This window comes from Sciurus vulgaris (genome assembly GCF_902686455.1).
Source record: "Sciurus vulgaris genome assembly, chromosome: 8".
Taxonomy (NCBI): domain Eukaryota; kingdom Metazoa; phylum Chordata; class Mammalia; order Rodentia; family Sciuridae; genus Sciurus; species Sciurus vulgaris.
The window spans coordinates 105,078,371-105,105,240 of NC_136468.1; the positions used below are offsets into that span (position 1 = coordinate 105,078,371).

General features: G+C 45.9%; 1 protein-coding gene across 7 annotated transcripts; it reads right to left on the bottom strand.

Moving 5' to 3' along the window:
- Positions 1–7,811: 7,811 nt before the first annotated feature.
- Positions 7,812–17,873, bottom strand: TBRG4 (transforming growth factor beta regulator 4). 7 transcript variants are annotated; one of them, XM_079150596.1, is made up of 12 exons: positions 17,716–17,833; positions 17,294–17,356; positions 15,455–15,919; positions 12,719–13,042; positions 11,854–12,025; positions 11,437–11,594; positions 10,692–10,802; positions 9,949–10,093; positions 9,410–9,655; positions 9,104–9,215; positions 8,871–8,985; positions 7,812–8,101 (listed from the first exon to the last, which is right to left on the bottom strand). In XM_079150596.1, exons 3-12 carry the CDS (start codon positions 15,866–15,868, stop codon positions 8,000–8,002), a joined length of 1,899 nt encoding a protein of 632 aa, XP_079006722.1. In that variant the 5' UTR covers positions 15,869–15,919; positions 17,294–17,356; positions 17,716–17,833; the 3' UTR covers positions 7,812–7,999. The 7 variants fall into 7 exon arrangements, with proteins under 7 accessions (XP_079006722.1, XP_079006726.1, XP_079006725.1 ...); XM_079150600.1 differs by having other exon boundaries at positions 15,455–15,713; positions 17,739–17,821; XM_079150599.1 differs by lacking the exon at positions 17,294–17,356 and having other exon boundaries at positions 17,801–17,873.
- Between the last annotated feature and the right edge of the window lie 8,997 nt (positions 17,874–26,870).

Sequence of the window (26,870 nt, forward strand, 5' to 3'; positions counted from 1 at the left end):
AACTCAAAGTAGGATATTTGCAAATAGATCCACAAACAGACACATCCTAATAAGTTCATTGAGGTTGTGAGATTCAGGACCAATATGCAAAAATAAATTATACTGTATACAAACTTGCGTTGAGAAATCCAAAATTGAAATAAGAAAACAATTCCATTTGCGACAGCATTATAAAATAAATGCATGAAGTCCTGGGTTTGATCCCTAGCAATGCAAAAAAACCAAGCCAAAACAAAAAGATAAAAAGCATAGGGGCTGGGGATATGGCTCAGTTGGTAGAGTGCTTGCCTAGCATGTACAAGGCCCTGGGTTCAATTCCTGGCACAAAAGAAAAAAAAAAAAAAAAAGCATAAAATACTTAGGAATAAATTTAACAAAAGTAGTTCAAAATGTATACTCTGGAAACTTCAAAACTGTTGAAAAAATTAAAGACTATGTAGATAAATGGGAAAATATCCCACGTTCATGACTCAAAAGATTTAACATTGTTAATATGGTAACAATACCGAAGACAGATTCAACACAATCCTTATCAGAATTCCAACTAACTTCTGTGTACAAACTGACAAGCTCATTCAAAGGTTCACATGGGATTGTAAGGGACCCAGAAGAACCAAAACAATGCTGGAAAAAAATTCAAAATATAACTACAAAACAGTAGTAATCAAGAGACAGTGTACCACTGGCAAGAGGATATATAGATCAATGGAAGAAAACTGATATTCCAGAAATAAACTTATATATCCGTAGTCAACCGACTTTTGACAAGGGTGCTAAGACCATTCAGCAAGGGAAAGAATAACAACAAATGGTGCTGGGACTAGATACTTTCATGCAAAAGAATGAAGTTGACACTTTGACCATATATAAAATTAATTCAAAATGAACAAAGAGCAAAAGACAAGAGTGAAAATTATGAAACTCTTAGAAGAAAACATAAGGGTAAGTATTCGTGACTTTGGATTCACTAAAGGATTCTTATAAATGACAAAGTACAAGCAACCTAAAAGAAAAGTTGGACTATTTCAAAATTTAAAACTGTTGGGGTTTGGCGATATAGCTCAATGACTGAGTACTTGCCTAGTATGCATAGGCTCTGGTTTCAGCCTTGGCAACAACAAGAAGGACAATAAAAATAACAAATACCCAACCAAATGAAAATAATACAAAATGACAAAAATCAAAACTTTTGTGTCTCAAAGTGTATCATTTATGAAACTTATCATTTGTGAAAATTATGAACTCACAGAATGGGAGAAAATATCTGGAATTCATATACATATTCATATATATATATTCATACACACACACACACACACACACACACATACACATACACACACACACACACATACACAGAGCACTGGGGATTTAACCCACGTGTGCTTTACCACCAAGTCACATACCCAGCCCTTTTTATTTATTTATTTTTTATTTTTATTTTTTGGTACTAGGGATTGAACTCAGGGACATTCAACCACTGAGCCACATTTGCCAGCCCTTTTTATTTTTTTCTGTGAGACAGGATCTCACTAAGTTGCTTAGAGCCTCACTAAATTGCTGACTGACTTTGAATTTGTGATCCTCCTGCCTCAGCTTCCTGAGCTGCTGGGATTACAGAAGTGTGCCACCGCACCCAGTCATTTTATTTATTTTGAGACAGGATCTCGCCAAGTTGTTTAGGGCCTTGCTAAGTTGCTAAGGTTGACCTTGAACTTGTGATCCTGTAGGACCCCCCAAAAGGAAGACCCTTACTCGAGTCTCAGGATGGCGCGCTCTAGGAAACACGAGAGACCGGCTTGATGCAAAAGCACGAGGCACTTTAATAACGGAGCTCTGGGCCAACACGTATCTCACACAGGAGATAGAGGAGTTGACCACGAGGCTCAGAAATCAGGGGTTTATATAGGAAAAGTTAGGGAGTTTGGCGCGGGTACACATAATTGGCTGATTCAAACATAAGCGGGCACATGACTACATTGATTACATCAGCAAGTAGTACGTGCAAATTGACATTCCAGCAATATGGTAGGGCAGTTTATTTTGGTTAGCAGGCGGTCAAGTTAACCTTAAAGAAAAGGGAAGAAGGGGGAAAGTGGGTGACACCAGATGGTCCACGGCCTTGTGGAGATTGTTTATCCTCCATGGCCAGTTAGTTTTTGATGATTTGGCAGTCTTATTTTAGGCTTGTTTAGGTATGTTCAGGCCTCAAGCCTGTCCCTCTTTGTTTCTTTTCCTAAGTTCATTTGCTAGACTACAGATTCTGTGCTTTAATTATGGGCACTTAAATTTTAACTCCTTCAATCCTTCCACCTTAGCCTCCAGAGTCATTGGGATTCATAGGTGTGCACCACAACAATCATCTAGAATTCATATATTTGATAAGAACTTAACAATTAAAAACTAAAAGACTAACTTTAAAAATGGGAAAAGGAACTGGGCGCGGTGGGGCATGCCTGTAATCCCGGAAGCTTGAGAGATTGAGGCAGGAGGATTCAAGAGTTCAAAGCCAGCCTCAGCAAAAGTGAGGCGATAAGCAACTCAGTGAGACACTGTCTCTAAATAAAGCACAAAATAGGGCTGGGGATGTGGCTCAGTGGTTGAGTGCCCTTGAATTCTATCCCTGTAACCAAAAAAAAAGGAAAAGAACTTGAATAGGTATTTCTCAAAAAAAAATGTGCAAATGAACAATAAGCAGATGAAAAGATGTGTACTATTAGTTATCAGGGACATAAAAATCAAATGAACATGGCTAGAATAAAGTCAGGTTACAGGTTACAAGTACTGAGACTGTGGAGATACTGGAATCTCATATACTGTAAAATGGGTGCTCCTGCTTCAGAGAACAGATTGGCAGTTCCTCAAAAGATTATACATAGTTCCCATAAGACCCAACAATTCCACTCCTAAGTATATCTGCAGTAAAAAGGAAAACATACCCACATGCAAACTTGCATACAAATATTTACAGCATCAAAAGGTGGAAACAATCCAAATGTCCATCAGTGGATGAATGGATAAGCAATATGTGGTACAGTTGTCCCTTTGTATCTTCAGGGGATTGGTTCCAGGACCACGGATACCACATTTTTGAATGCTCATGTCCCTTGCTTAAAATGGCAATATTTGCATATAACCTATGTTACATCCTCCCATATACTTTAAATCATCTCTTGATAACTTGTAACATCTAATACAAAACTAATGTATGTAAATAATTGTTATGCTGTTGCTTAGGGAATAAATAATGACAAGAAAAATGTCTACATGTGTTCAGTACAAGTGCAATGTTTTTCTTCTAATTCAGTGTATGGTTAGTTGAATCTACAGATGCAGAACCCACAGATAAAAAGGGCTAACTGCAAAAACTATAAATGGAATATTATTTGATTATAAAAGGAATGAATGCTATAAGTTAAAACACAAAACTATGTAAATAAACATTATGCTATATGAAAGAAGTAAGTCACAAAATACCACATCCTGTATGATTCCTTTCATATGAAAGTTCACAGGAGGGAAATCTAGGGTCAGAAAGATCAGTGTTGGCTTAAGGCTGTGGGTAGCAGGTGAGAGCATAGGGAAGTGACATAAAAGGTACTCAGTTTCTTTATGAAGTGATGAAAATGTTCAAAATTGATTGTGGTAAGAGTTGTACATACTTGTGAAGAGACTAAAAAAACATTGACATTCATTTGAAGTAGGTAAGTGAATTTTAACATTAATCACTAATACTTAACATCATTATTATATAATTTAGTAACCACCAAATATTATATAATAAAGCTGCAAAAAATAAAAGGCATATAGAAAGCATAATATCCTTTTTTGCAGAGGATATGACTTTATATACAGGGAATCTAAGAAAATAAAAAATGCATAGGACTGGGATATAGCTCAGAGATAGAGAAATTACCTAGCACATAGGAGGGCCTGAGATCCCCAGCACCAAAACCAAAAATTCATAAAATGAAGTTCACATAAAAATCAACCTGATTTCTATACTAACAATGAACATTAAGAACAAATAAATAAGAACACAATAGCATTTACAATTACTGTAAAAAACATGCAATAATTAAGTTTTTTTTTTTTTTTTTTTTTTTGTACTGGGGATTGTACTGGAGTGCTTTACCACTGAGCTATATCCCCAGCCCTTTCTATTTTTTATCTTGAGACTTAAGTTGTTGAGACTGTTTCTGAACTTGGTATCCTCTTGCCTTAGACTCCCATCACAGGCACTACAGGCATGCCCCACCACCATACCAGGCTTAGGTATACATTTAACAAAACAAAAACTACATAATATCGATAAAGTGAATTAGACCTAATTAAAAAGACATAGGATGTTCAACAGTAAAGATGTTGAGTCTCCCCAAATCGATCTATAGGTTTAATGCAATTCCTATTAAAATCCCATTATAGTACCTGTTATTTTAAGACATAGACAAACTTATTCAAAAACTTGAAGGATTGGGTTTGGGGATATGGCTTGGTGGCAGAGCACTTGTCTAGCACGAGCAAGGCCTTGAGTTTGATCCCCAGCACTGCAAAACAGAACAAAAACTTGATGGCAAGGCTAAGGAACTAGAATGGCTAAAACAATCTTTAAAAAAAAAAGTAGGAGGGCTCACTCTACTCAATTTAAGGTCTATTTTATAGTTACAGTAATCAAGAACATGTGATGATTCAAGTAACACAGATCAAGAGCATAAAAACTCAGCAATAAACACATATAAATATGCCCAATTGACTTATTGGCTCCCCACTCACCCTGTACTGAGGATTGAGCCCAGGGGCACTCTACCACTGAATTTCTTCCTCCATTCTTATTTTTTACCTTGAAACAAGGTCTGCCCGAATCTCTGAGTCTGAAATCCTCTTGAACTTGAAATCCTTTTGCCTTTGCCTTCCTAGTTGCTGGGATTACAGGTGTGCACCACGTGCCTGGTCCCGATTGCCTCCACACCCCCCCACCCCAAGCATAGAAAGCAAGTTATATTTCTCCAAAGAGAAGGGGCCCCAGAGCTGTGTCCCCCAGTTGACTTTTTGAAGTGAAAAAACAAGTCAGTGGGAGAGGATAATCTTGTCTTTTTTTTCCTATTATTTGTGGTACTAGGGGTTGAACTCAGGGATTGCACATGCTAGGCAAGCTACATACATTCCCAGTTCTTCCCTAATTTTTATTTTGACACAGGATCTTGCAAATTGTCTACATTGGCTTCAAACTTGTGATCCTCCTGACTCAGCCCCACCAAGCTGCTGTGATTACAGCTATACACCACGACTGGTTTAGGATGGCTTTTTCAAGAAATGGTTCTGGAGCAGTTGGGAATCTAGAGGTTACAAAAAATCCTCAATTTAAGTCTCACAAAAATTGTGCAAATAAGTTTCTCCATTTGAAGAAAACTTTAACATATCCTCAAAATGGATCATGGAATTATGTGTAAATGTTAATCTGTTAATACTCATAGGAAAATAATTGAGTTTCTAGGACCTAGGAGTAGTCAGGTCCCATGAAAAGCAAACACTGACAATTGAACTCCCTGAAAATTTAAAAACTTATGCTCTGCAAAAGATCTGGTTAAGTTGAGTGTAGTGTGCATGCCTGTAATCCTAGCTACTTGGGAGGCTAAGGCAGGAGGATTGCAAGTTTGAGATCATCCTGGGAAATTTAGCATGATCCTGTCTCCAATCAGGCATGATCGTGCATACCTGTAACTCCAGTGGTTAGTGAGGCTGTAAGCAACCTAGCAAGACCCTGTCTCAAAATAAAATAAGGGGCTGGGGATGTGATTCATTCAGTGGGTTAAAATTCTGGTAAAAACAACCAAAAAGCAGACTGGGAGAAAATATTTGCAGATCATATATCCAACAAAGGATTAGGATCTAGAATATATAAAACACCCTCAAAATTTACTCATGAAAAAGCTATCACTCCACAGACAAAAGACGTGGAGACATTTCACAGATGATAGACAAATGGCAAATAAACATCTATTGTCAATTTATCAGAGGTGAAAAAAATGTTAAGATCACTAGTCACTTAGGAAAATGCATCTTAAAACCATTATAATCACTACACACCTGGACAAATTACTTAAAAAAAACAAAAAAAACTAGCGATACCAGCAAATACTGGGCGGAATGTGGATGTCCCACACACTGTTGACTGAAATGTAAAATGATACAGACACTCCAGAAAATAGCTATTCATAGTTCTGTATGAAATGACCTAAGAGTTATACTCCTAGCATGTTTACCCTAAATTAACAAAAACACAAAAACCTGAACCTAGATTTTATGTTCAATTTTATCAGTAAAGACCCAAAATAGAAACAGTCAAGGTGTCTTTTAATGGGATCAAGAACTACACAGCTCTAAGGAACACAAAGGAATGAGCTATTAGCACATTCAATGATCTTAATGAAATCTCAAGAATTTAATTTCTCTGAATCTAAAAAGTCCAAATTGTGTGATCCTCTTTAGGGTAGTATTCTTAGGATGACAAAACAGTAGTAACAAAGGTTCATGGTTGCAGATGGTTGAGAACAAGAGGTATCCTATGGGCAATGTGATGAGAACAAGAGGTATCTTGTGGGCAATGTGATGAGAATGTCTAGGCTGACTTCCGCTTACATCAGTATTGCAGTAGAACTTTGTCATCTAGTTCTACAATTGAGGGAGGGAACCACTTGTTTCCTAACAACTACATGGTGCCCCCTGTTACCTCAAAATAAAAACCAGTGGCCCCAAGTGGTGAGCAGGACAAATATTTATTTCCTTGGATGCACTCAGGCTCTCCCAGAGTTGGGTGCTCCAGCTAGTTGGCCTTAGCGCTGTACACATTGTGTGTCCCCTCTAAGACCAGGCACTTGTCCACACTGTTGCTCCGCTTTGGAATGCTTTTCCCTCCTCCCTCAGAATGCCAGCTCCAGCTGCTTATCCCTTTCCTACTGGGCCAGGGATCACTCCTTTGTGTAACTGAGTCCATGCAAGGCAAGAAACTGTGTTCTGCACACCTGGACCTGCAAACGACCAGTGTTATCTGACCCAAAATGATCCTAATGCTTGGAGGGATGACAGGCTTCAGAGGAGGAATTAAACTCCTTTGAGCGAATGGGTTGGCATGGGGAGCAGTCGTGAGAAGGTTCACCAATGGCTGGGAGAGATCCACAGCAACCACACCCCCTTTCAGGTAGGCTCTGTCAATGAGAGTTTCTGACAGAGCTTGGAAGGTACACACCCTGCTGCTTCTCAGCAGCAGCAGTGAGGCTGCCTCAGGACCCCATTTGGGAAGATGGTTTCCAAGGTAGCAGCACAAGGCTCCAGTCAGGGCCTCCCATGTATCTACCCAGCCCTCATACCACGTCACCAGAGGCCATCAAGGACCTTCCACTTACCAAAGTGTGCAACAAGGGATGGGAGGGAGCCTCCCAGGACAGTGATTGAGTAGTCAGGCTGGGTCAAAAGCCCTGCTCTGCACCAGAAACTCAAATGACTTCCCTGAGAAGCTTCTCAACCCTGGAAATTCAGAATTCTAGGACTGTTTGCAGGGGTTGGTCACAGGCCTCCCAGCAATAATGAGTTGACACATGTGGATGTACACACACTACAGTAAGGATCCCCAGAAAGAAGCTGGGGAAGGCAGCAGGAAAAGACATCTCAGGTCTGAGCCCCAGGTTTTCTGTCCTTCAAGTCAGCCCTCATTTGCTGGGTTCCATGCCAAGCCCCAAAGAGCCATTTCTTGCCTTCCAATGCAGATGTGTAGCAGAGGGGAGGAGAGTGACAAAGCTTGGGAAGCCACCTGGTTCTGAACACCAAATTGAAAGATTTATTAGCCATGAGAGGACCTGCAGGCCACTCCCCAACTCTGGCAAAAGTTCTATACTGAGACAGTTCATCCTCAAGTGTGCCAGTTCTTGCCCACCCAGCATTTCACTGCTGGGCCTCTGGGTAGTCAGCCTGTGGGCATGTAGTCCAGACTGAAGGGGACAGGTCACTTAGCCAGCTCCTCAGCTACTGCTTTGCGCATCTTGTCCTTGAGGTAGGCACCTTTCTGCCATTCAGACTTGAGTTCCAGCCACTCATAGTATGGGACCTGGAGGGAAGCAGGAAGAACAGGTCATGAGGGCTGGAAGGACCATACCTGTCTCTTGGTTCCACCTGCTGCCCTCATGCTGACAACTTACCCTTTGGTTAATACTGGTGACTGACACCTCTGCACACACACCCTTCAACCCCCAAGGCCTCAGAGAAGAAGCTAAGGAGCTACAGGTGTAGACAGAGAGGTTCCAGGGGAGTTTCCAAATTTTTAAGGGTTGTTTAAACAACCAAAGGACCAGTCCAAAGAAGAAAACATGATAGAATCCTTAGGCAGTCCTTAAAAGCATGCATTTACTCTCTGGTCCTTTATAGGAGAGTCAGCATCTTCTGGCTTAGGCCAAGGTCTTTCTGTGCTCGAGCCAGGCCCTAGGCCCTTGTTTTTCTGCTCTGAGTTCAGTGGAACTCCATGTAGTCACATAGTAATAGCACTGGAGAAGTCTGTGGGTCTTACCTTTTTTGAGAACCAACCCTGACAAGAGAGGAAGAGCAGCAGCTCCCGTGACCACTCTGATTCTCAACAGTTGTGTGACCCTCTGAGCTTCACTTCCTCATCTGTGAATGAGATGCCCAGCCCTGCCCACGTCCAAATCTAAAACAGGAGGCTTTGGGGCATTCCAGATGTACCCTAGGGGCTAAGCTCCAGCTTCTAAGACTTGGCAGGGACAGGGGAGATAGGTTAGGGGACTAGGTATCTGTCAATGTCCTTCTAGCTATAGGTTGGCTATTCTTATACAGAAGGGACCACATGCCCAACAGATACTCACATCTACTACCAGGAAGCCTGCAGCCAGCACATGGCGCCGGGCCAGGACAAAGCGGCCTAGCAAGTCCTTGCTTCGGCTGTTGAAGTTGGGAAATTCCCAGCGTAGAAAAGCAACCCTGGCAGGAGGAAGGGTGGCTGACAAGGGCTGCTTTCAGCTCCTCAGAGGAACCAGACAGACCAGTGTACACAGCCCAAGAGCTGTGGATGCCTTTATGGGGGTTCCTGGCTACCTACCTCTTAGCCTCCAGGGGCAGTGGCTGGTTCCCAACTGGCTGGACAAGGTGAGGTGCAACAAAGTCCCTCAGGGGCAGAAACTGGCCATCAGCATCCAACAGTACCTCCGCATCTGGGAAGGAGTGTGGATGAGAGCCTGCTGGGATTATCTGTGCCTCAGAGGCCACCCCCACAATGTAGAGACAGGGAGTAGGGGGCACTATAATTCTTTGGGTTGCTCCTTAGAGCATCGAGAAGGGTCAGAATGGTTTTAACTGCTAAGAGTTGAGTGGAATCAGCCCTTTGCCAGCTGAGGGGAGTCCTTACCCAGCACCCAGCCATATCGCGTAGCCACCTCAAGGCAACCCCGGTCAGAGCTTCCCAGCAGCACCGTCAGTGTTTCCTGTAGCTCTTTTTGCAAAGGGGTCATCTTCTTGTCAGGGGCAGAAGGCCTGGGGGCCAAGGCTGAAGCAGGCAGGAGGGGGCCCCTGTAATCGGGGTGCTCCAGCAGGGCAGTGGCATTGATGTGAAGCAGCTTCTGGAGGGTGCTCTGGTCCTTTAGACACTTGCCCTCTGGGGGATGAGGAGAGTGAGAAGTGGGTAGGTTGAGGGCCAAGAGGAACACATATGGAGGCTGGGAGAGGGCCCAGATGGGAAGGCAGTGGCTCTCCACCCAGCCTTGGCCTAATGCTCTGGATTGGGGCCAGTGGAGTTAAGGTCTGTGGGCCACCTGCAGGGAATGGATGGAGAAGCCCTGAAGGTGTGCTCTGGCCTCCTCCCATCTTTACTGTAAATTTCTTACCTCGCTCTAGGTAGACAAACCAAGGCAGCCTGTGTGTTTGGGGGTGCATGGGGAAGTATCTCACCTAGAAATCTTGTGTGAAATCCAGGATGGAGGACGGCTTGCAGCTCCACCTCCCGCACCTGCTGCAGCACACAGAGTGCCCACACTAGGTCCACCTGTAGGGTTGGCTCCAGGCTTGTGAGTGCAGGGTCTAGCCTCTCATGTACCTGGATGAAGAGAGGTTGTGGTGGAGAAAGGTGGCCTCGCCCACAAACTGCTACATCCAACAGCAGACAGTAGCCAATGACCTTGTCTTGACCTATAACACTGTAGCAAGGGAGGACCACTGGGAGCAAGAGCAGGATCCTGGCCAGAGGTACCAGAGCATATCATGCAAGTCCCTAACAGTGCCCCAGGAAGCCTGGGGTCAAAGTTGGTCTGATGGTTTCTATGATGTCTCAGGTCTTCCTAAAAAGTCCCTTATAATAGCTGGTGCACTTAGCATGGTGGTCCACACAGGGCAACCCCTGCCCCAATACTCCAGTGCCAAGCCTTCTCAGAATCTCTGCAGAGAATTACTGAAGCCCCTGAGCCATCAGCAGCAGTGTGCTGAAAAGTGGTACACTGGGAAAGGAGTGAGGGAGTCATCACAGGACAATATCAGATTTTGTGTCTATTCCCAAAAGGTCCTTGGGATGCCACACCCCCATTCAGCCACCCAGTGTCAGGGGTCATGGTCCCTTCCCTTTCACACAATAATAGTTCAGAACCAACAGCTAGCAGGTGGCAGCAAGAGGGTAATGAATAGGGAGTGGGAGCCCATACCAGGTTGAAGAACAGATCCTCTTTTTCTGGGTGGAAGTTCAAACGGGCAAAAGCCAGAAGCATGCTGCATAGGTGAGGCAGGGTGACATTCTGGGCTCTGTCCAAGATGTGCTGAACCATGCAGAGACAGCAGAGGAAAAGGATGAAGTCTTGCTAGCAGCTGTCTTCCTAACCCTCCAAAGGCAGCTGGACGACCCTTTCCCAGGCTCATGAACTCCCAGCCACTCACACAGGACCTGACACTTCTCCAACCATCAGCCGCTGTCCTCAGAGAATAGGGACCCCTAGAAACTACTTTCTTGATGGTGGCTTTAGAAATACTCCATCAGCACACTTGGTTTAGTCTGGCTGCACAGAAATGAAAGTGCAGGCCCCACAGTTCAGGCACCACCTTTCCTTGCAATTTCATTTGGGGCCCTTAGTAACTAGGGGAGAGTTGAGGATTCTCAGCCTTGCTCTCCATTTTCCCTGCTACTGCTGCCCCAAGATGGACACAAACAACAATCAACAGAGTAAACAGCGCTCTCTCTCTCTCTCTCTCTCTCTCTCTATATATATATCTATTTATCACTGCACATCTAGTTCCAAATATGCTGAAAAGAAATCTGTATTTACCACCTATAAACGTCGTTATTTCAGATAAGCTTTGTTTCCCTGATTAAAACAATGTCTCTCAAAAGAGGTCTATGGAGCCAGTTCCCAAATTGGGGTCAGACTTGAGGCCCCAGAGTCTGTCCTGGCTCACCTGGGCAAAGGCTTCAAACAGGGGCAGGTTGAGCCATTTGAGGAAGGCGAAGGACTTGGCGCAGCGGGCTACCTCACCAGGTGTCAGGCTGGGCATGAGGGACAGGAGGTCAGCGGCCAGGCGCTGGGACACTTGTGTCTGGTGGAAGCTGAGTTTGCCTTTGAGACATAGTAGATCACAAGGCTTAGCTGGGGGAATTCAGCAGCTACCCACTGTGCAACCCTAGTTCAGACTTGAGGTCTAGGGATTTGTTGTCTGTGATCAAATTTATCCCTGAGCCTAGTCAAAGGGAACAGGGCCCATGAGTCACAATGTTTCTGTAGCAGCCCTCTGGGCCAGTGCCTACCATGGGTACAACAGGCACTGAATTTGACAAAGCTGCAGGTATCTCCCTGCCAGGGCTCCCACCCTCCTCACCGTAGGCATAGGCCAGGTCCAGAAGCATGCCTTTCGTCAGCGGGAGGGGCTTCTGTACCAAGTGGTAGGAGATGGCCCGCAGCAAGGGCACCGACCGCCGGTTCTGAGCTGCCAGTGTCACTAGCACCTTCCGCAGCTCATCAGGGCCAAACTGCTCCACCAGCTCCAGGCACTGTCAACCACAGTCGCGCAGGGGTCAGCTTGATGGCCTGAGGTGGCGGGGATGAGCTGGGGGCAGGGGTCCCATCCAGTGCAGTCCCTGTGAGACAGCAACTGGGCCTGAGCTACTCAACACAGGCCCATCTAAGCAGGGCCTGCCTCCACCCAGCCTCAGGGACTCCTGGACTCAGAACATAATGTCCGCAGCCAAACTTATCCCCATGTCCCAGGGCAGGGGACACAGGGCCCATGAACAGCGGAACTTGCTGTAGCAGCCATCTGGGCCAGCCCCCACCATGAGAAGACGGGAGCTGAATTTGACTTGACTGCAAGGATAGAGTGGGTGGGGACACAGTATCTCTCTGGGAGAGTTCTACCACAAGCTGGGCTGCTGTGCAGGGGCTGGCCCAGGAACTCTGTGTTAAGTTCTGGAACTGTCTCTCATGCCTTTCAAGATCATATAGGTGGCAGAAATAGGAGAAAGATACAGGTGCAAACAAAGGAAGTGGCTTATATTAGGGGCAAGTGGGTGGTTGTTGCTGAATTAATGTAGTCACAGAGTAACCACAGGCTCTTGGAGCCCTCTGGTCCTTCCTTGAGAGATGTCTGAGACTCTAAACAGAAGATTCTAGGGCTCCTGTCCCTGTGCACAAGTCCAAAGCCTCCAGGGAGGCAGGCCAGGTGCAGCACACTCTCATTTCCATACCTTGTCTTCCAGGCGGTTCATCAATGACTCTGAAAGGTGCCCTGCCTTCATCATGATGGCCACAACTGTGCGACCATCTTCAATCTCTGTCCAGCGCCTTTCCAGGTGCACTAGCAATTCAGCCAGCAGCTCTTGGGAATGCTGCTCCTGCATGGAGGTGGCACAGGACTCAGCTAGGAAGGCCAGATGCTTGTATTTGAGCCTCCGCAGGCGCCAGCGCACCTCCTGCTCCACTGACTGCAGTTCCTTGGAGGTCTTGGGGAGCTCCAGAATGTACAAGCTCCGCAGCAGCTTCACAAGAGTCCCATGCCATACTGTGGCTATCTGGACAGAGAAAGGAAAAAGGCAATCACATGTGGCATGCCAGAGATCCTGCATCTGGGCTGTAGCTGCCATTGTGACCCCATTCCAGGGGTATTTACTAAAACTCTTCAGAGAACAGCACCTGTCCTGCTCTAACAGGGCCTGGCACCTATTCTGAAGCTAATAAATCAAGAATTTCTGTTCAAGTGGCTAGGTAGGTTGCTATTGCTTGTAAGCAAGAACTCCTGAGTGTAAGAGAATTCTTCAAGTTTCCCTAACACAGACCTGACCTAATGTGGCTGATTTCAATAGAGTCCACGTTCCACCTCCCCTGCTGAGTGTTGTGCAGACTTGCAGACCCAAACTGCAAGCAGAACACGTCAAGACTGAGATCAGAAAGTGCGGGTCTGATGGTATGACTTGATAGCAAAGAAAGGCAGCACTTGAGACTCTAATGTCAGTCTTGTAAACAATTCATTTACTTACAATGCCAAACATTTACCTATTAAATACCCTGACTTTTCTTCAGGAAAAGACTGTTATTTTGAATCTGAAAAGCTCCAACCCTTAAACTTCACTCCAACAAAGCAATCACTAGTTTCTGGTGATATGAAGTTCCTTAAGAATGAAACTAATTAATGCAATAAGTGGAAGAAATGACACCCTAAAGAACAAGAACAGGGACAGGGTTCAAGTGCATCACCACCCCAGATCCTAAATTGCAGTGATGTAAGCCTGGGAGCCTCTGGATTACTTCAGAGGCAGGTATTCCCTGAAACATGAATGTTCACAAGAAAGCCTTAGGATAATAAAAAACTAAACAAAAACCCAGGAACCACTAAGCCCTGACTACTCCCAAACGCCAAGGTCTCCTGGGACAGGTAAGCTGTCCCCATCACCAACAGAGAGCAGGATCCCTCTAAATGCCAGGCATCTTTTTCCAAATGGTCCTGTATGAGATGCCAACATACTATGAGGTATTCATCTTCAGCCCCACTGTTCAGGTAAGTAAAGTCTAGTCTTCATTTCTCCCCAGTCTCAGAGTAGTTCTAGGTCTAGAACCTGTACCCTAGTCTGCCTCTGTTGCTTGTGCCCACCTCATTTCTGAAGAGGCCAACTCTACCGGGTGCAAGGAATATGTCTCAAGGTCTCAGAGAATTAAGGAGTCATGAGGTCAGTGAGGCCCAGACCTCATCCTCATGGAAGATGGCAGATGATAAAATAAGTATGGTTATCATTTCCTGTGCTCAGTTTCTCCACATCAACTCCTCAGTCCATCTCTTCACCTGTGAAAGGGTAACAGAAACCATACACTAAAGGAAGCCAGGAAGCTAGGAAGCTAGGAACAGAAAAGCTGCAACCTAAAGGGTTGAGAAGGATAACAAAGTACTTCATCCTAGTCTCACACAAGGCCCAGGTATCTGTATCTTTCTGATTTCCTGTGGAAAATTTTCTGAAAGTCAAGCATTGTCACCATTTACAGTGCAAACATTTTATGTCCATTTTGTTACTGCCTTAAAATTTTGTTCCAATGTTTAGTCTGTGTCAAAAGACTTGTTTCAATCAAGTGTGTGCAAAACATTCAATAAGTAACTACTGGAATTATAGAACAAGAAAGGACTGAAATTAATCTTATGAACTACATGCTCAGCAAGAAATATGTACCCGAACTCAGTACACATGGTGCAAGCACAGGGTACATATTTAATTAAAACAAAAGCTCTAAGAAACTATGAATTTTCCATACTTTTCTACTTCATGGAAAAAACCATATTGCATTACACTGATTTAAAAACCGTCAGCTTGATATACATTCAGCACAACCACTTCCTCATCACCTCTGACAACTGGGCATATGGTTTCAGTGCCTGAGTACCTCCTTTCCAGACTAGGTAGTAAGGGCCAGTTTGTAGAGGACAGGGGTTATACTTCTTTTTTGCTGTGGAGCCCAGGGAAGCACTGTGTGAAGGGTTCTTTCCTTATTCAGAGAACAAACTGGTTTTCTGAAGTAGACTGCTGCTCCTGAGGATCATGTAAATGGGTCTCATCTCTTCCCTGCTCATCCTTTGAGAGTATGAATGTGGCTAGGTTATGCCCATGCCCAGCTTAAGCTTTGGTGACCATCCACTAGTTACACTACATCTCCTCCAGCTTCAAGAGTAGTGCCCAGTCAGCAGTCAGACACTGAATGGAAGTGGGAATCAGGTTTGTCTCCTATACTTGTTACTGTGTATTTGGTTACCTGTCTGTAAAATGAGGATAGAAATATTTATCTACTGAGGTTCTTATGAGGACAAATGCAGAGCACATAAAAGTACTTTGAAATCTAGAAAAAGAGAACTACCACAAGATGCTGGGGGACTCCTGTCAATCACGGGTGCCTCGGGCTACTCTTCCTCCATTTAAGCCCTCAACCAACATGTTAGTACCCACCTGACTACTGATCAGATGAAGAAGTTGCTGAAACCGGACATCTTGTATAAGCAAGGCCTTGTCTTCTGGCTTCTCGGATAGCAGGCGAGATAGGCGGATAAGTATGAGGGCCGCGTGATTGTGGTGCAGACTCTGATCACCACCAACCAGTTCTAAGAGTTCCTGTGGACTGGTGGCCTTCTCGATGAGCCGATCTACTTCTTGGCGCTCTGGGTAGGGAGTGAACACTTGATCTCTTTCCACTAGTTCTGTCAAGGAACTTGGAGAGTGGGAACTGCGTGAGGTGGCTGAGAAGGTCAAAGTCTTATGGGCTACCCTGGCCAGTTTCAGTTGACTGACTGGAGCCATAGCAGGGGATAAACGAGTAGCTTCTCTCAGGAGGCATGTGCATTGCTTCACCAGGCGGGCTGCCATTATGGCATGGGAGTATAGGAGACTAGACTTCTAGCAAATGATTCTGAAGCTCTGAGGAAAAGAGAGAGAAGGAGGTACTATAGTGGCAGATCCTGACCCACAAACTCAGGAGAAACATGACAAATGACAGGAAATCAAACTTACCCTCTCCCTAAAACCAGCCTTAATCTTTCTCCTTTTGGACTATTCACATGTGTGAGATTAGTTTTCTCACTTTTTGCAGCACTGGGGGTTGAACCCCAGGGGCACTTTATTACTGAGCTAAATCCTTAGCCTTTTTTTGGATTTTGAGTTAGGGTCTTGCTAAGTTGCCCAAGATGGTCTTAACTTGTGATCCTCCATCAGCCTTCTGAGTAGTTGGGATTACAAGCATGTGCCACAATGCCCAGCTCTGAGATAATACAAAGTAAACACCTCAGAGGACTTTTGTTTCAGTACAGAGTGTCATCAAATATCAAAATTCAGAAGCCTGTAAGGTTTTCAGTACTGGTTGTGATTCTAAATCACCTATGAGTAGTTAACAATTCAGATTACCAGGTCTTGCCCAATACAGCATGATTGGGAATCTCTACAGGTAAGGCTGTGAGAGTGTTAATCCCCCTGGCCACCCCAAAGTTACCAAGATTAAGAATTACTGATTTAGAGAATGATCCTGGAAACTCAGGATATTCAGCTCACATTCCTAAAGCTTTTGTGGATATATTTTAACAATCCAGACAAGAGAGTGAGCTTCCCCAAACTCACTGCTCACAGGGGAACTGCTATCAGTAACTTAATTGGAGTTCCCTTCCCTCAACTTCCAAGAACAAAACTTCTCAATCACAAAAATTATCATAACATGGCCCCAAATTATCTTCTTAGTTTTATCTCATCTCCCCAGTACCCAAGGCCCCATTCTAATCAGGCTTTGCACTTTCATTCCACCTTGTAGGCTTGCTATCCCCCCTCATAGGGTCCATCAAAGAACACACTTCATTTTCTCAAGCCCCACAAAATGTTAACTTCTTTCAAGAACCCGTTTCATATCCCTATTATACTTTTAACAATTCTGTCAGTTTTGCTCCCTATGGTGCCTGAATGACCTGGGTAAGTCATGTAATAGGAACCTTGCTTCTGCTCAAACAGAAAGCACCTTTTATCTTCTTCTACTTCCTGGAATTTAGTATATGGCTGGCACATTTTATTTTCACAGGAGCAATTATTGCAGCTGTAAAATTCTTAGCTTAGGAGCTGGGGTTGTGGCTCTAGTAGTAAGGTGTTTGCCTAGCATGTGTGAGGCACTGAATTCGATTCTCGGCACCACATAAAAATAAAGGTATGTGTTTATCTACAATTCAAAAAAAAAAAAAATGCTTAGCTTAACAGTGCATGAGGGAAAAAAAAATATGAGGCTCAGGGAAGAGCGTCTCCAAGCCCCACACTTACCACTTCTTGAACCCAGGCACTGTGGGGTGGCGCTGGAAAATCTTTCCAATTTTTAAGATAATTCTAAAAAATGTTTGGAAAAGCCGCCTTTAGGCTTAGGCAAATCAACTCGGAAGTCTGCTCCTCAAATATAGGTATACGAAAATCGACTCGTTGGCGACACCAAGGGTCAATGTAGGCAGCGCCTTCCAGGCCCGACCTCGTGGACGCCACAGGCAGAGGGGACGCATGCGCACTCTCCAGCTGGTGCCGAGCAGGCAGCAGGCGAGCCCACTGCATGCAGTGCCCCCGCCGGCTCCCTCTCCCGGGTCCCCAGGATCCCAGTACGCCCGCTCGGCCTTCCCTCGGGCCCACCGCGTATAGCTCCCCTACCGGTCCCCTCTCCGAGGTCGCCGCCCTCACCCCCTCCAGGCCCACCAGACCTCTACATTCAAGCCTTCAGTACCCACGCCCAGCAGCCCTTTCTTCCCATGGCGCGAGACCTACGCCGCGAATACTCTCGCTGACCTCCATCCACCGCCCGTACTGTCCCCAGGCCCATGAGGCAAGGCGCGTTCACTACGTCACTAGGAGCGCCACCGGAAACGTGATTCGCCGGAAGTCGCCCAGTTGGAAGTCACCCCGCTAGAAGCCACGCCTACCGCCCTTTTAGAGTTTACTGATGGGGTCTGAGGACACACGCAACATAGTGGGAAATGTAGTGGAGGGTAAGTGTTGGGAAATGTAGGGAAAAGGGGAGGAGAAAAGTCAAAGAGCCAAGATTGGTTTGAGGCAGGTCCAAACGAAAGAGTGTACCTAAGTACCGTGTTTCCTCAGTGTGGGAAGGCGGACGGTGTGCCCACCGAGGGGCTGGAACTTGGGCTGATGAAGCACCCTTAGCTCTTGTGGTTCCTCGAAGCTGCCAGGCCACTCTGGTCTCACCGCCTATGCCTAACTTCAGTTCCCTGTAGCCAGAGGGAACTGTCAGGTGCCAAGCTCCGATGGGCTCACCAGCTGCCTGCTTGGTACCAGCTTGGTCCCATCAAGTCTTCCTGGAACACTTGATGGCCAACATCCTGGGTGATTATCAGAACATCCTCTTTTAAAGGAGCCAGCAGTGCGTGGACACAGAGCTCAGTGCCTTGGTGGGGCTATGACCATTTCCCATGGACCCATGTAGAGTGACTGAATCCACCTCCTATGTCTAATTTCAGAAGTGGTCAGGCCCAGCTTCACCCGGCACAGTCCCTGCAGCGCGATCGAGCTTACACACACACATAAAGGCGCCGGATCACTGCCTCCAGAAAGTTCCACTAAAGCATCTCTCCCCATTAGCACTTATCCCTTGCTTGGGAAACTTCATTCTTCTTCCATACTGTGGGGCCCAAGATCCAGAAGTGAAACACTGACTAGGTCCTTAGTTTGCTTGAAGTAGAGTCTTAACAGGGCTTGAGTCTGTAAGGCAAAATGAGTTAAAGATCATAGGTAAGGGCTAGGGGGTAGCTTAGTGTAGACCACGTTGGATTCAATTCCCAGCATAGGGTAGGGTAGGGTGTGGAACTTAAAGACAACTTTTCCCAGTTGAAAATGGGAGAGAATTCCCCTCTCCTTTCTCCAGAGCATTTATCTTGTGACTGTATGTACTTTCTTTGATATGTATACATCAAGGAATTCAGTACTCCTATCACTTAGTTTCTGTGGTAGGGTGGGAATCCAACTTCTTTGGGAAGTAGAGGGGGATCACTCCAAGATGCAAAATTCCTTCCTGTCTTAGATACCTATAAAGTTTGTTTCTGCCTGAATAAAGCCAATTAGCAAACCCAACTGACCACTTGAATTGCCAAGTGAGTTTAGGAAACACTAATTTTGGAAAGGATTTTAGAAGCTTCTTGTCAAGAACGAGGGACAAAGACCAGAAGCTTTTATAATCATATCATAGTATCTGGCTTGGTGTTTGCCACCTACAGTCCACGGAGTGCCTGTCTGATTCAGTTCAGGCCCTGCTCTACTCTTTCGGAGCACTGAAGGCCACTGAAGCCTCTACTTTCAAATTTGGTGGATCACTGAATCATGTGGGATGCATGAAAAACCTACTCCAATTCAGTAGAGTTGTGGTCAAGTTTGAGAGCTGGCATTGTAGAGTGGATCCCAGATTGTGGTCTCCACCACAGCATTTTTAGTGGTGGTAGGATCTTTTGCTAAAGAGTTGACTCTCAGTGGCCCCTCCACAGCTTCAGATGGAGTATGGTCACTAGAAAGACCAGCCACAGAATAAGAGGGTTGGAAATTCCAGCACTACCCTTGACCTCCAGGGAGGAGAGAATGGCTGGAGATGGCTTGAATGACCAATGGCCAATGAATGAATCAAACATGCCCCTGTAATGAAATCTCCATAAAAGATCTGGACATTGAGCTCAGGCTAGCTTCTGGGTTGGGAACATGCTGATATGCAGGGAGGGTGGCCCACCCCAATCCTGTGGGGACAGACTCTCCTGCATCTTCCCACCTCTTGATCTCACCCTGTGTCTCCCTTTATCTGATTGTTCTTGATCTATACCTTTTATGATAGAAGTCTAATAATAAGTCGAGTGACTTCTGCCATCATTCTAGCTAACCACTGAAGCTGAAGTTATCATGAAAACCTCCAAATTTACAGCCTCATCAGTTGGAAATGAAGAAAGCCCTGGGACTGGGGCTGGTATCTGGAGTGGGAGCAGTTTGTGGGACTAAGTTCCTAACTTGTGAGGGCTGATGTGACAAGCCTCGTGCCAGTGTCAGGATTGGCATGGGCTCTAGGATGCCCAACTGGTGTTGGAGAGGAACAGATACACTCTGCTGGAGACTGTATACAAGTCTGACCTAGAGTGGTGTCAACACATGCTCTATCTCTCCTCTGATTTCTTTTATGCTTTTGCCTTCTCTCTATGCTGCCCAAACTGGCCAAGTCCCGAGTACCCTCTGGGCTTCAAGACTTCCACAGTCTCAGCTCCTGTTAGTCATAACTCAGAAAGGCTCAGATGCAGGGTAACTGGCTGGGTAACACCAGAGCTGGGTAGGGAGGCCTCTCTCCCAGTGCAGAGATCAACCATGACCCCATAGTCCTGGTGGAGTTTGACCCGAACTCAGTGAGCCTTGCTCAACTCCCAGCCCTTCTACACATGCTCATCCCCACGAGGGATTGTCTGCTCCCATGCAGTCACCTCAGCCACCCCAGAGATCCCAGGGATAAGTCCTGTGTTTGCTTTGTTCCCTCCTTTGGGAGCCCAGGACAGATGGACAGGTGGACAGATAGACAGAGAGACTTAAAGCCGAATGGATTTTTTTTTATTAGCAGCAGGTAGGAGGCATCATATGCCCACTGAATCCAGGAGAGAAGATTCTTGCTGGGTTTCAGACTGGAGATGGCTTCTCCTGGCAGTCGGATGATTCAGGCGGGCTCCTTACTGGAGGGGGCTTTCTGCAGTGGGGAATGGATAAGAGTGTAGGCAGGAAATCTCTGCTGTGGTTCATGTGCTAGCATGTGCACCTCTACTGGTTCAGGGATGTGGTGGGCAGGTAGCTTTCCTGAGCAAGCACAGCCCTCACACCATCACCCCTGCCCTCACTATTGTCCATTCTTTGCCATGGAGGATGTGGAGGTCACAGGTAGGCATGAAGAGTTTGCCCCGAACCTGTGTCTTACTCAGGCTTTTAGCCTCGAGCTCTTTATTGTCCCTTCAAATTAAGTGGCAAAGGCACAGACTCCCCAAGACCGAGTCCTACCAGCTGCCTACTCTGAGTTCTGGACTGTTTGTCTAAGCTCCCCTTTTTACTGGCAGCCATTCCTGACCTGAGTGGCAAGTCAAGTGCCTAAGGAAGCCTGCAGGTGGTGCAGTGAGCTGGCAAGTCTGTGGAGACTGGGACCTGCCTCCTGGACTGTTTCTGATTTGCCCCCCTGTACACCCACTGAGGATGAGGTGCTGACCAGAGAAAACCAAGGGAGAAAGGGACCCAGAGGGTGGTCTTGAGGCTGCATACCTAGGATGGGGTCCAGACACCTCATAGCACACCGGCTGAAGCAGCATTTCTTGTTGCCCTCACACTGGCTGTCATTGGAGCACTGGTCCTGCTCCTGACACAGCTGGGAGATCTGTTCGCCCACCCAGGGGCAGCTGCCAGTCTTTGGGGCGGCTACTGGAGAGAGATGGGCCAGTCCTTTAGCACCCAAAGCCATGTCATGGTTACAGCCTTACTGGGCCCACTTCACTGCCCCTGACCTGAAAACCCCATCTTATGAATAGGGAAATTAAATGTCTGTGGAACCCTGAGGCCAAATGTGTCGCACGGGCCTCCATCTAGTTTGTCTCAGGGCAGGATCTGCCACAGCACCTTGGTGGCTTGGAGACCTTAGGGACTGGTCTAGTGGGAGATCACAAGGCCGCCCTTGGGATGGAGGCACTCACAGATGAGCTGCAGGTACAGGGCTGGTGGGCTTTAAGAGAGGTCTGTGGTGCCCCACTCAAGGCAGAATCTTGGAATTGCTGGCTTTTCCCTCCCCCCAGGGCCAGGCAAGGCATTACCGATGACGGGGGTTCTGCAGGAACGGCCACAGGCACTAGGACAACACTTGGTGTTGCCAAGACAGTCCTCATCGGTGAGACAGGCTTGGGTACAGGGCATCTCCTCGGAGGAGCTGGACTCGGGGCACATGACCTGAGCTGCACAGGGGACAGGCAGGTGAGTGGGGGCCTAGGCCCCATCCCCACCCTTTGGAGCTCCTTGGGGGAAGGCAAGATGGAGACAAAGATGGAAACTACAGGAATCCCAGCCCCCAACTCCCAAGATGCCATTTCTTAGAGGGGAAAACAAAGCCAAAAACCAAACAAACATACAACCCCCCCACACCAAATCTACCAACACTTGATATAGAGTCTCATGAAAAGTATAAGACGTCAGCTGTGAAAATCAGGAAACAAGACTGCAGGCCCACTGTGGTGGAAAGCTCATCAGAATGGCCTCATCAGAAGTGATCAGGGCCTGAGAACCATTCCCCTTTCCTGTCACCCCATCATTACATCTCCCAGGTGGGCACTTCTCATTTAGGGACCATGGCCTTAGCTCTGGGATGTGAGGCATTCACCATGTGGAGATAGAACCCTCTTTCTGTTCTTCTGTTATCCTCCTTGTCCCTTTACCAAACCCAGGACCAGCAGTATTTTAGCTCATGTTGGAAGTAGAGATTCTGGAGTGAGATGGGTGACTGGGGCCTACCTGGTGAGATGAAGGCTGGGTCCAGAGCAAGGGCTACTTCCAGGGCAAGAAGGCCAAGGGCTAGGCTGATGAGACAGCGCATGGTGGTAGTGGTAGGTAGGTGACTGGTGGCAGGTAAGTGACCAGTGGAAAGGCAGGAGATGGATGGTGGCCTGAATGTCTGGGGTGCATTTAAAGGACTAGTAGGAGGAAGACTGTGGAGGGTGGGTGGGTGCAGCCTGGCATGGCCCTGGTTGGGCTGAGGTACTTCCTGTTTGGACACATAGACAGGCCAGGCCCAGACTGGGAGGAACAAATGCCACAATTGGGGTCATGGCTTAAAAAAGAGTCCTTTGTAAGGTTGATCATTTTTTTTTCCTTTTAATTTATTTTGCAATGCTGGGGATTGAACCTAGGACCTTGTGCATGCTAGGCAAGTGCTCTACCACTGGACTACATCCCTGACCCTTTTTTCCACTTTAAAGTAAAAATGTTTATTATGAGAATGAAAAAAACTATAAGGGCTAAAAAAGGACAAAATAGGATCTGTAACATGTGACACAGTTTCCTTTTAAATGATCCTCAGAAACAAAATGGCATATTCAAAATTTATACAAAGGTACATAGGAAATAAAACAGGAGGTAGACAGCAAGTACCAGCATGTGATCTCAGAGAGTGGCTTATTTTTCTGTTGGTGCTGTTTTGTAGTTTTCTGAAATTTCTGTAACAATGAGATACTCGATTCTTGCAGAGAATGTAGGACATCTAAAGGAGGGAGGGGTTGTCTGTTCAGAGGACACCAGGAAGGCTTCTTCCCAGAAGTGCCCTTCCTTTGCCAAGTGAAAAGGTGCCACAGGGCAGGAAGGGTTGGGCTACTGAGTAATATGCCCCCTCCAGCCTGAGGGCATTTCCCTGATTTTCCTCTTGGAGGACTGAGCAGGGAAGTGGGTTTGGGGACCCAAGGGTGAGCATATGCTTATTGATGGCCAGTGCCCTGCCCCTGGTCCAGACTGGACTTTGATCTGGTCAGGGACCTTCACTGCCGGCCGGTGGCATCTTGGCTTTGGACACAGAGATCCTTAGAGCTTCTCCTGGGGACCTCAGGCTATGCTATCAGAATGTTCTTCATTGAGCTGCACTTCCTCCATGTTCCCAGGACACTGTGTGGCTTTGTCATGGCCCTTGAATCCCCTCTCAGAGTTCTGGGCCTCAATCCAGGCCCCTTTGGGGTGGCCAGCGTAAGTTCTCTAGGAGTAGGTCTGGAGATACTGGCCATGGTGAGTTGCCACCTCTCTGTGCCTCCTCATAGATTGATTTTACAAAATATTTCTCCATTGGCAGTAGTTTCACCTTCTAAGGAAGGTTCTGGACATTTCATGCTGATAAAATCATAATATGTAGCCTTTTGTGTGTAACTTCTCACCTAGCTGATGTTTTTGAGGTTCATCTAGTAGCAGATGTCAGTGTTTTGTTCCATTTATGGACTGATTCTATTCCATGGCAGGTGTATACATACTTTATTCTTCCATTCTCCATCACCATGGGTCATTTCAGCTTTTAGGCCACCATGAAGACTCTGTAGTGCATGCATTATCCCACTTCTTCACACACACATGTTCTGCCAAGGCTCTCTGGCAAGTAAGGAAGTCACCTGTTTTCCCCTCTTCCCCTTTCTGTCTTTCCATTTTTGCCATCAATTTCAGTGTAACCAACTTCTGGCACTGGAGGAGGGCCAGCAGGAAAGGCTGCCTAGGGCTCCTTGGCTGCTTGAGTTTCTCAGAACATCATGGTGTCTTGCTGTAGGAAGCTCACATCAGCTAGGGTTGTACTCCATCTGCATCTCCTGGGGGATCTGTGCACTCAGGGCAACCAGACTCAGTGAAAATTTGTGTTACATATGTGCTTGTTGCTTGCATGAAACTAGCAACCCATGTAGTCATGGAGGCTTAAGACTCTGCTGTGGCCATCTTAAAATTCTCAATAATTTCATTGTGTGAGTGTATATATGTGTGTGTGGTGTTGCTGGGGATTGAACCAGGGCCCTGTGTGTGCTAAGCACGTTCTTTAAAATTGAACCACACTCCCGATTTAAGAATTTCATCTCAGAACATGTGAACATATCAGGTGGGACAATGGAGCATAACAGAACAAAGTGAAGTGAGGTGAGACAATGGAGCATAATAGGAGAAAGCAGCAACAAGCACATGTGTGACACAAATGTCCACTATTCTCATTCCTCGAGGTTTGTTTCCTATCCTTTTCAGAAATAATCAAAGCATGTTTAGGTATGGATATGCTCATCTGTTCTCTTTAAAAACACAGCTTACAGATACACCATTTCCCTCTTCCTTCTCTAATGACACGCAGATGTGATTTGGATGACTGGTTGGTACCCCCAGCATGGATAGGTCCATGTGTTTGCTGGTCTCCTATCAATGGGCATATAGGTTGTTCCTGATTCTTTGCTGTCACAGATGATTAGGCTTTGTGCACATAAGTGGGGACCTCTGCAGGATATAAATGCAGAGAAAGATGAATTGACGGGTCAAAAGGTCTGGGTATTGTTCACCTAGTGACTCCTACTCAATGTCTTTTCCGAGAGGCTGTCCCAATTCCCATACCTGCTGGTACAGTTGGGTACAAAGGACTGGCCCCCAACACCGCCCAATTAGGCACTCTCATTCTGCTTATTGGGTGGATAGATTGACAGTTAATGATGGGAGGTTTTCATTTTTACTTTTTATTATGATGATTTTAAACATACAGTAGAGTAGAAAGACGTAGTCCAATAAGCACCCACATACCAACTGCCTAGAGTAATGAATGTAACCATCTTGCCAGATTTGTTTCATCATTATTTTCATTGCTGTTGAAGTTCCTGAATCTCAAACATCATGTCGTTCCATCCACAAATACTTTCATGTGAGGTTGGAAAACTGAACCTCATATGTATAGTCTCCTGCATGTAAAATGGCTGCAGAACTTCTGTGTTTGCTTATTTAAGAGGCATGGGGTTGGCCTGGTCTTCTCCCATGGCTCTGGGCTCCATGGAAAATGTGTAGTCTCTCCCTCAAATGCCCTGTGCCATGCTCCCCTAAGTCTGCTGCCCTGGCCAGCTTCTCCCTTTCTTATCCTGTTCTCCATCCACTCCTCCAGAATCTGATCAATGCATCCCCAGCATCCAGGCCATTGCCTTTTACTTGTTATGGATGAACAGGTAGGAAGAAAGGAATGAAGGGAAGAAGGGAGGAAAAAGTGAATAAAAGGAATGAGGAGGCAAGAAAATAAGGGAGGAGCGGGGAAGAAAAAAGGGAGAGATGGAGGCACAGAGGGAAGAAAGAAAGAGGGAGGCAGGGAGGAGACAGGGTGAGGGAAGCCTGATCATGCTCTGTCTGGAATGATCCTCCACATGAGAGCACAACCCCATCACTCCCCCATCTGAAGCTCTTTGTTGGTTTTCTGTAACCTGAGGGACAGAGTCCAAATGCTGATTATGGCATTGATGTCCCCGTGAGGTAAAGTGACTCAGAGGAAGAGTCGGATCCACAGCTGTAGCCCTGCTGGTTGAGCAGCTTACCTTTCCTTTTCCTTTAAGATGAGGGTGATAATGAAATATACTGGATTGGGCTGTTATGAGGATTAAATGAGATACTTCATGCAAGCACATGGTGCCTGCTACACAGAATATTAGCAGTGATTATTGTTGTTCTTGTATCTCCATAAGTCCCAAGTTGGGACTTATGAGGTGGTGAGGGCGTTAGCATTTTCAGAAAGTTTTGTTTTCTGTTTGTTTGTTTGTTTATTTATTTTTGTTTTCTGTTTTTTGAGATGGCGTCTCATTATGTAGCCCAGGCTGGCCTTGGACTGCTGGGCTCGATTGATCCTTCTGCCTTAGTCTCCTGAGGGGCTGGAGAAATAGGCCACTGTGCCTGGTTATCAGGAAGTAAGTTCTTGATCAATACAAATGCACTGGCTAGCCTTGAAGCTTGCCTAGGATTTAAAGACTCAGGCTTCACTAGTCTCCTGTGAGTTGCAATCTGGAAGAGCCTTTCTTTGGGAATTAGGCCTTGTCCTCACTTAACTTTGTATAAGCCATTTCCTTCCATGTAGTCTTGATTCTTCCACCTATAAAAGAGAAGCAGCAATGACATTTCTTATACCTGGCCAATGTGAAGATTAAATGAGGTAGGTGAAGAATCATGAAATCTAAGAACGCTTTGTACAGGCTGCATTTTTGATTATTTAGAAGATAATCTCTGGGCTGGAGGTGTGGCCGAGCAGTGAAACATTTGCCTAGCATGTGTGAGGCCCTGGGTTCAATACCTAGCATCACAAAAGAAAAAAAAAATCTCTAGTCTTTTAAAATTA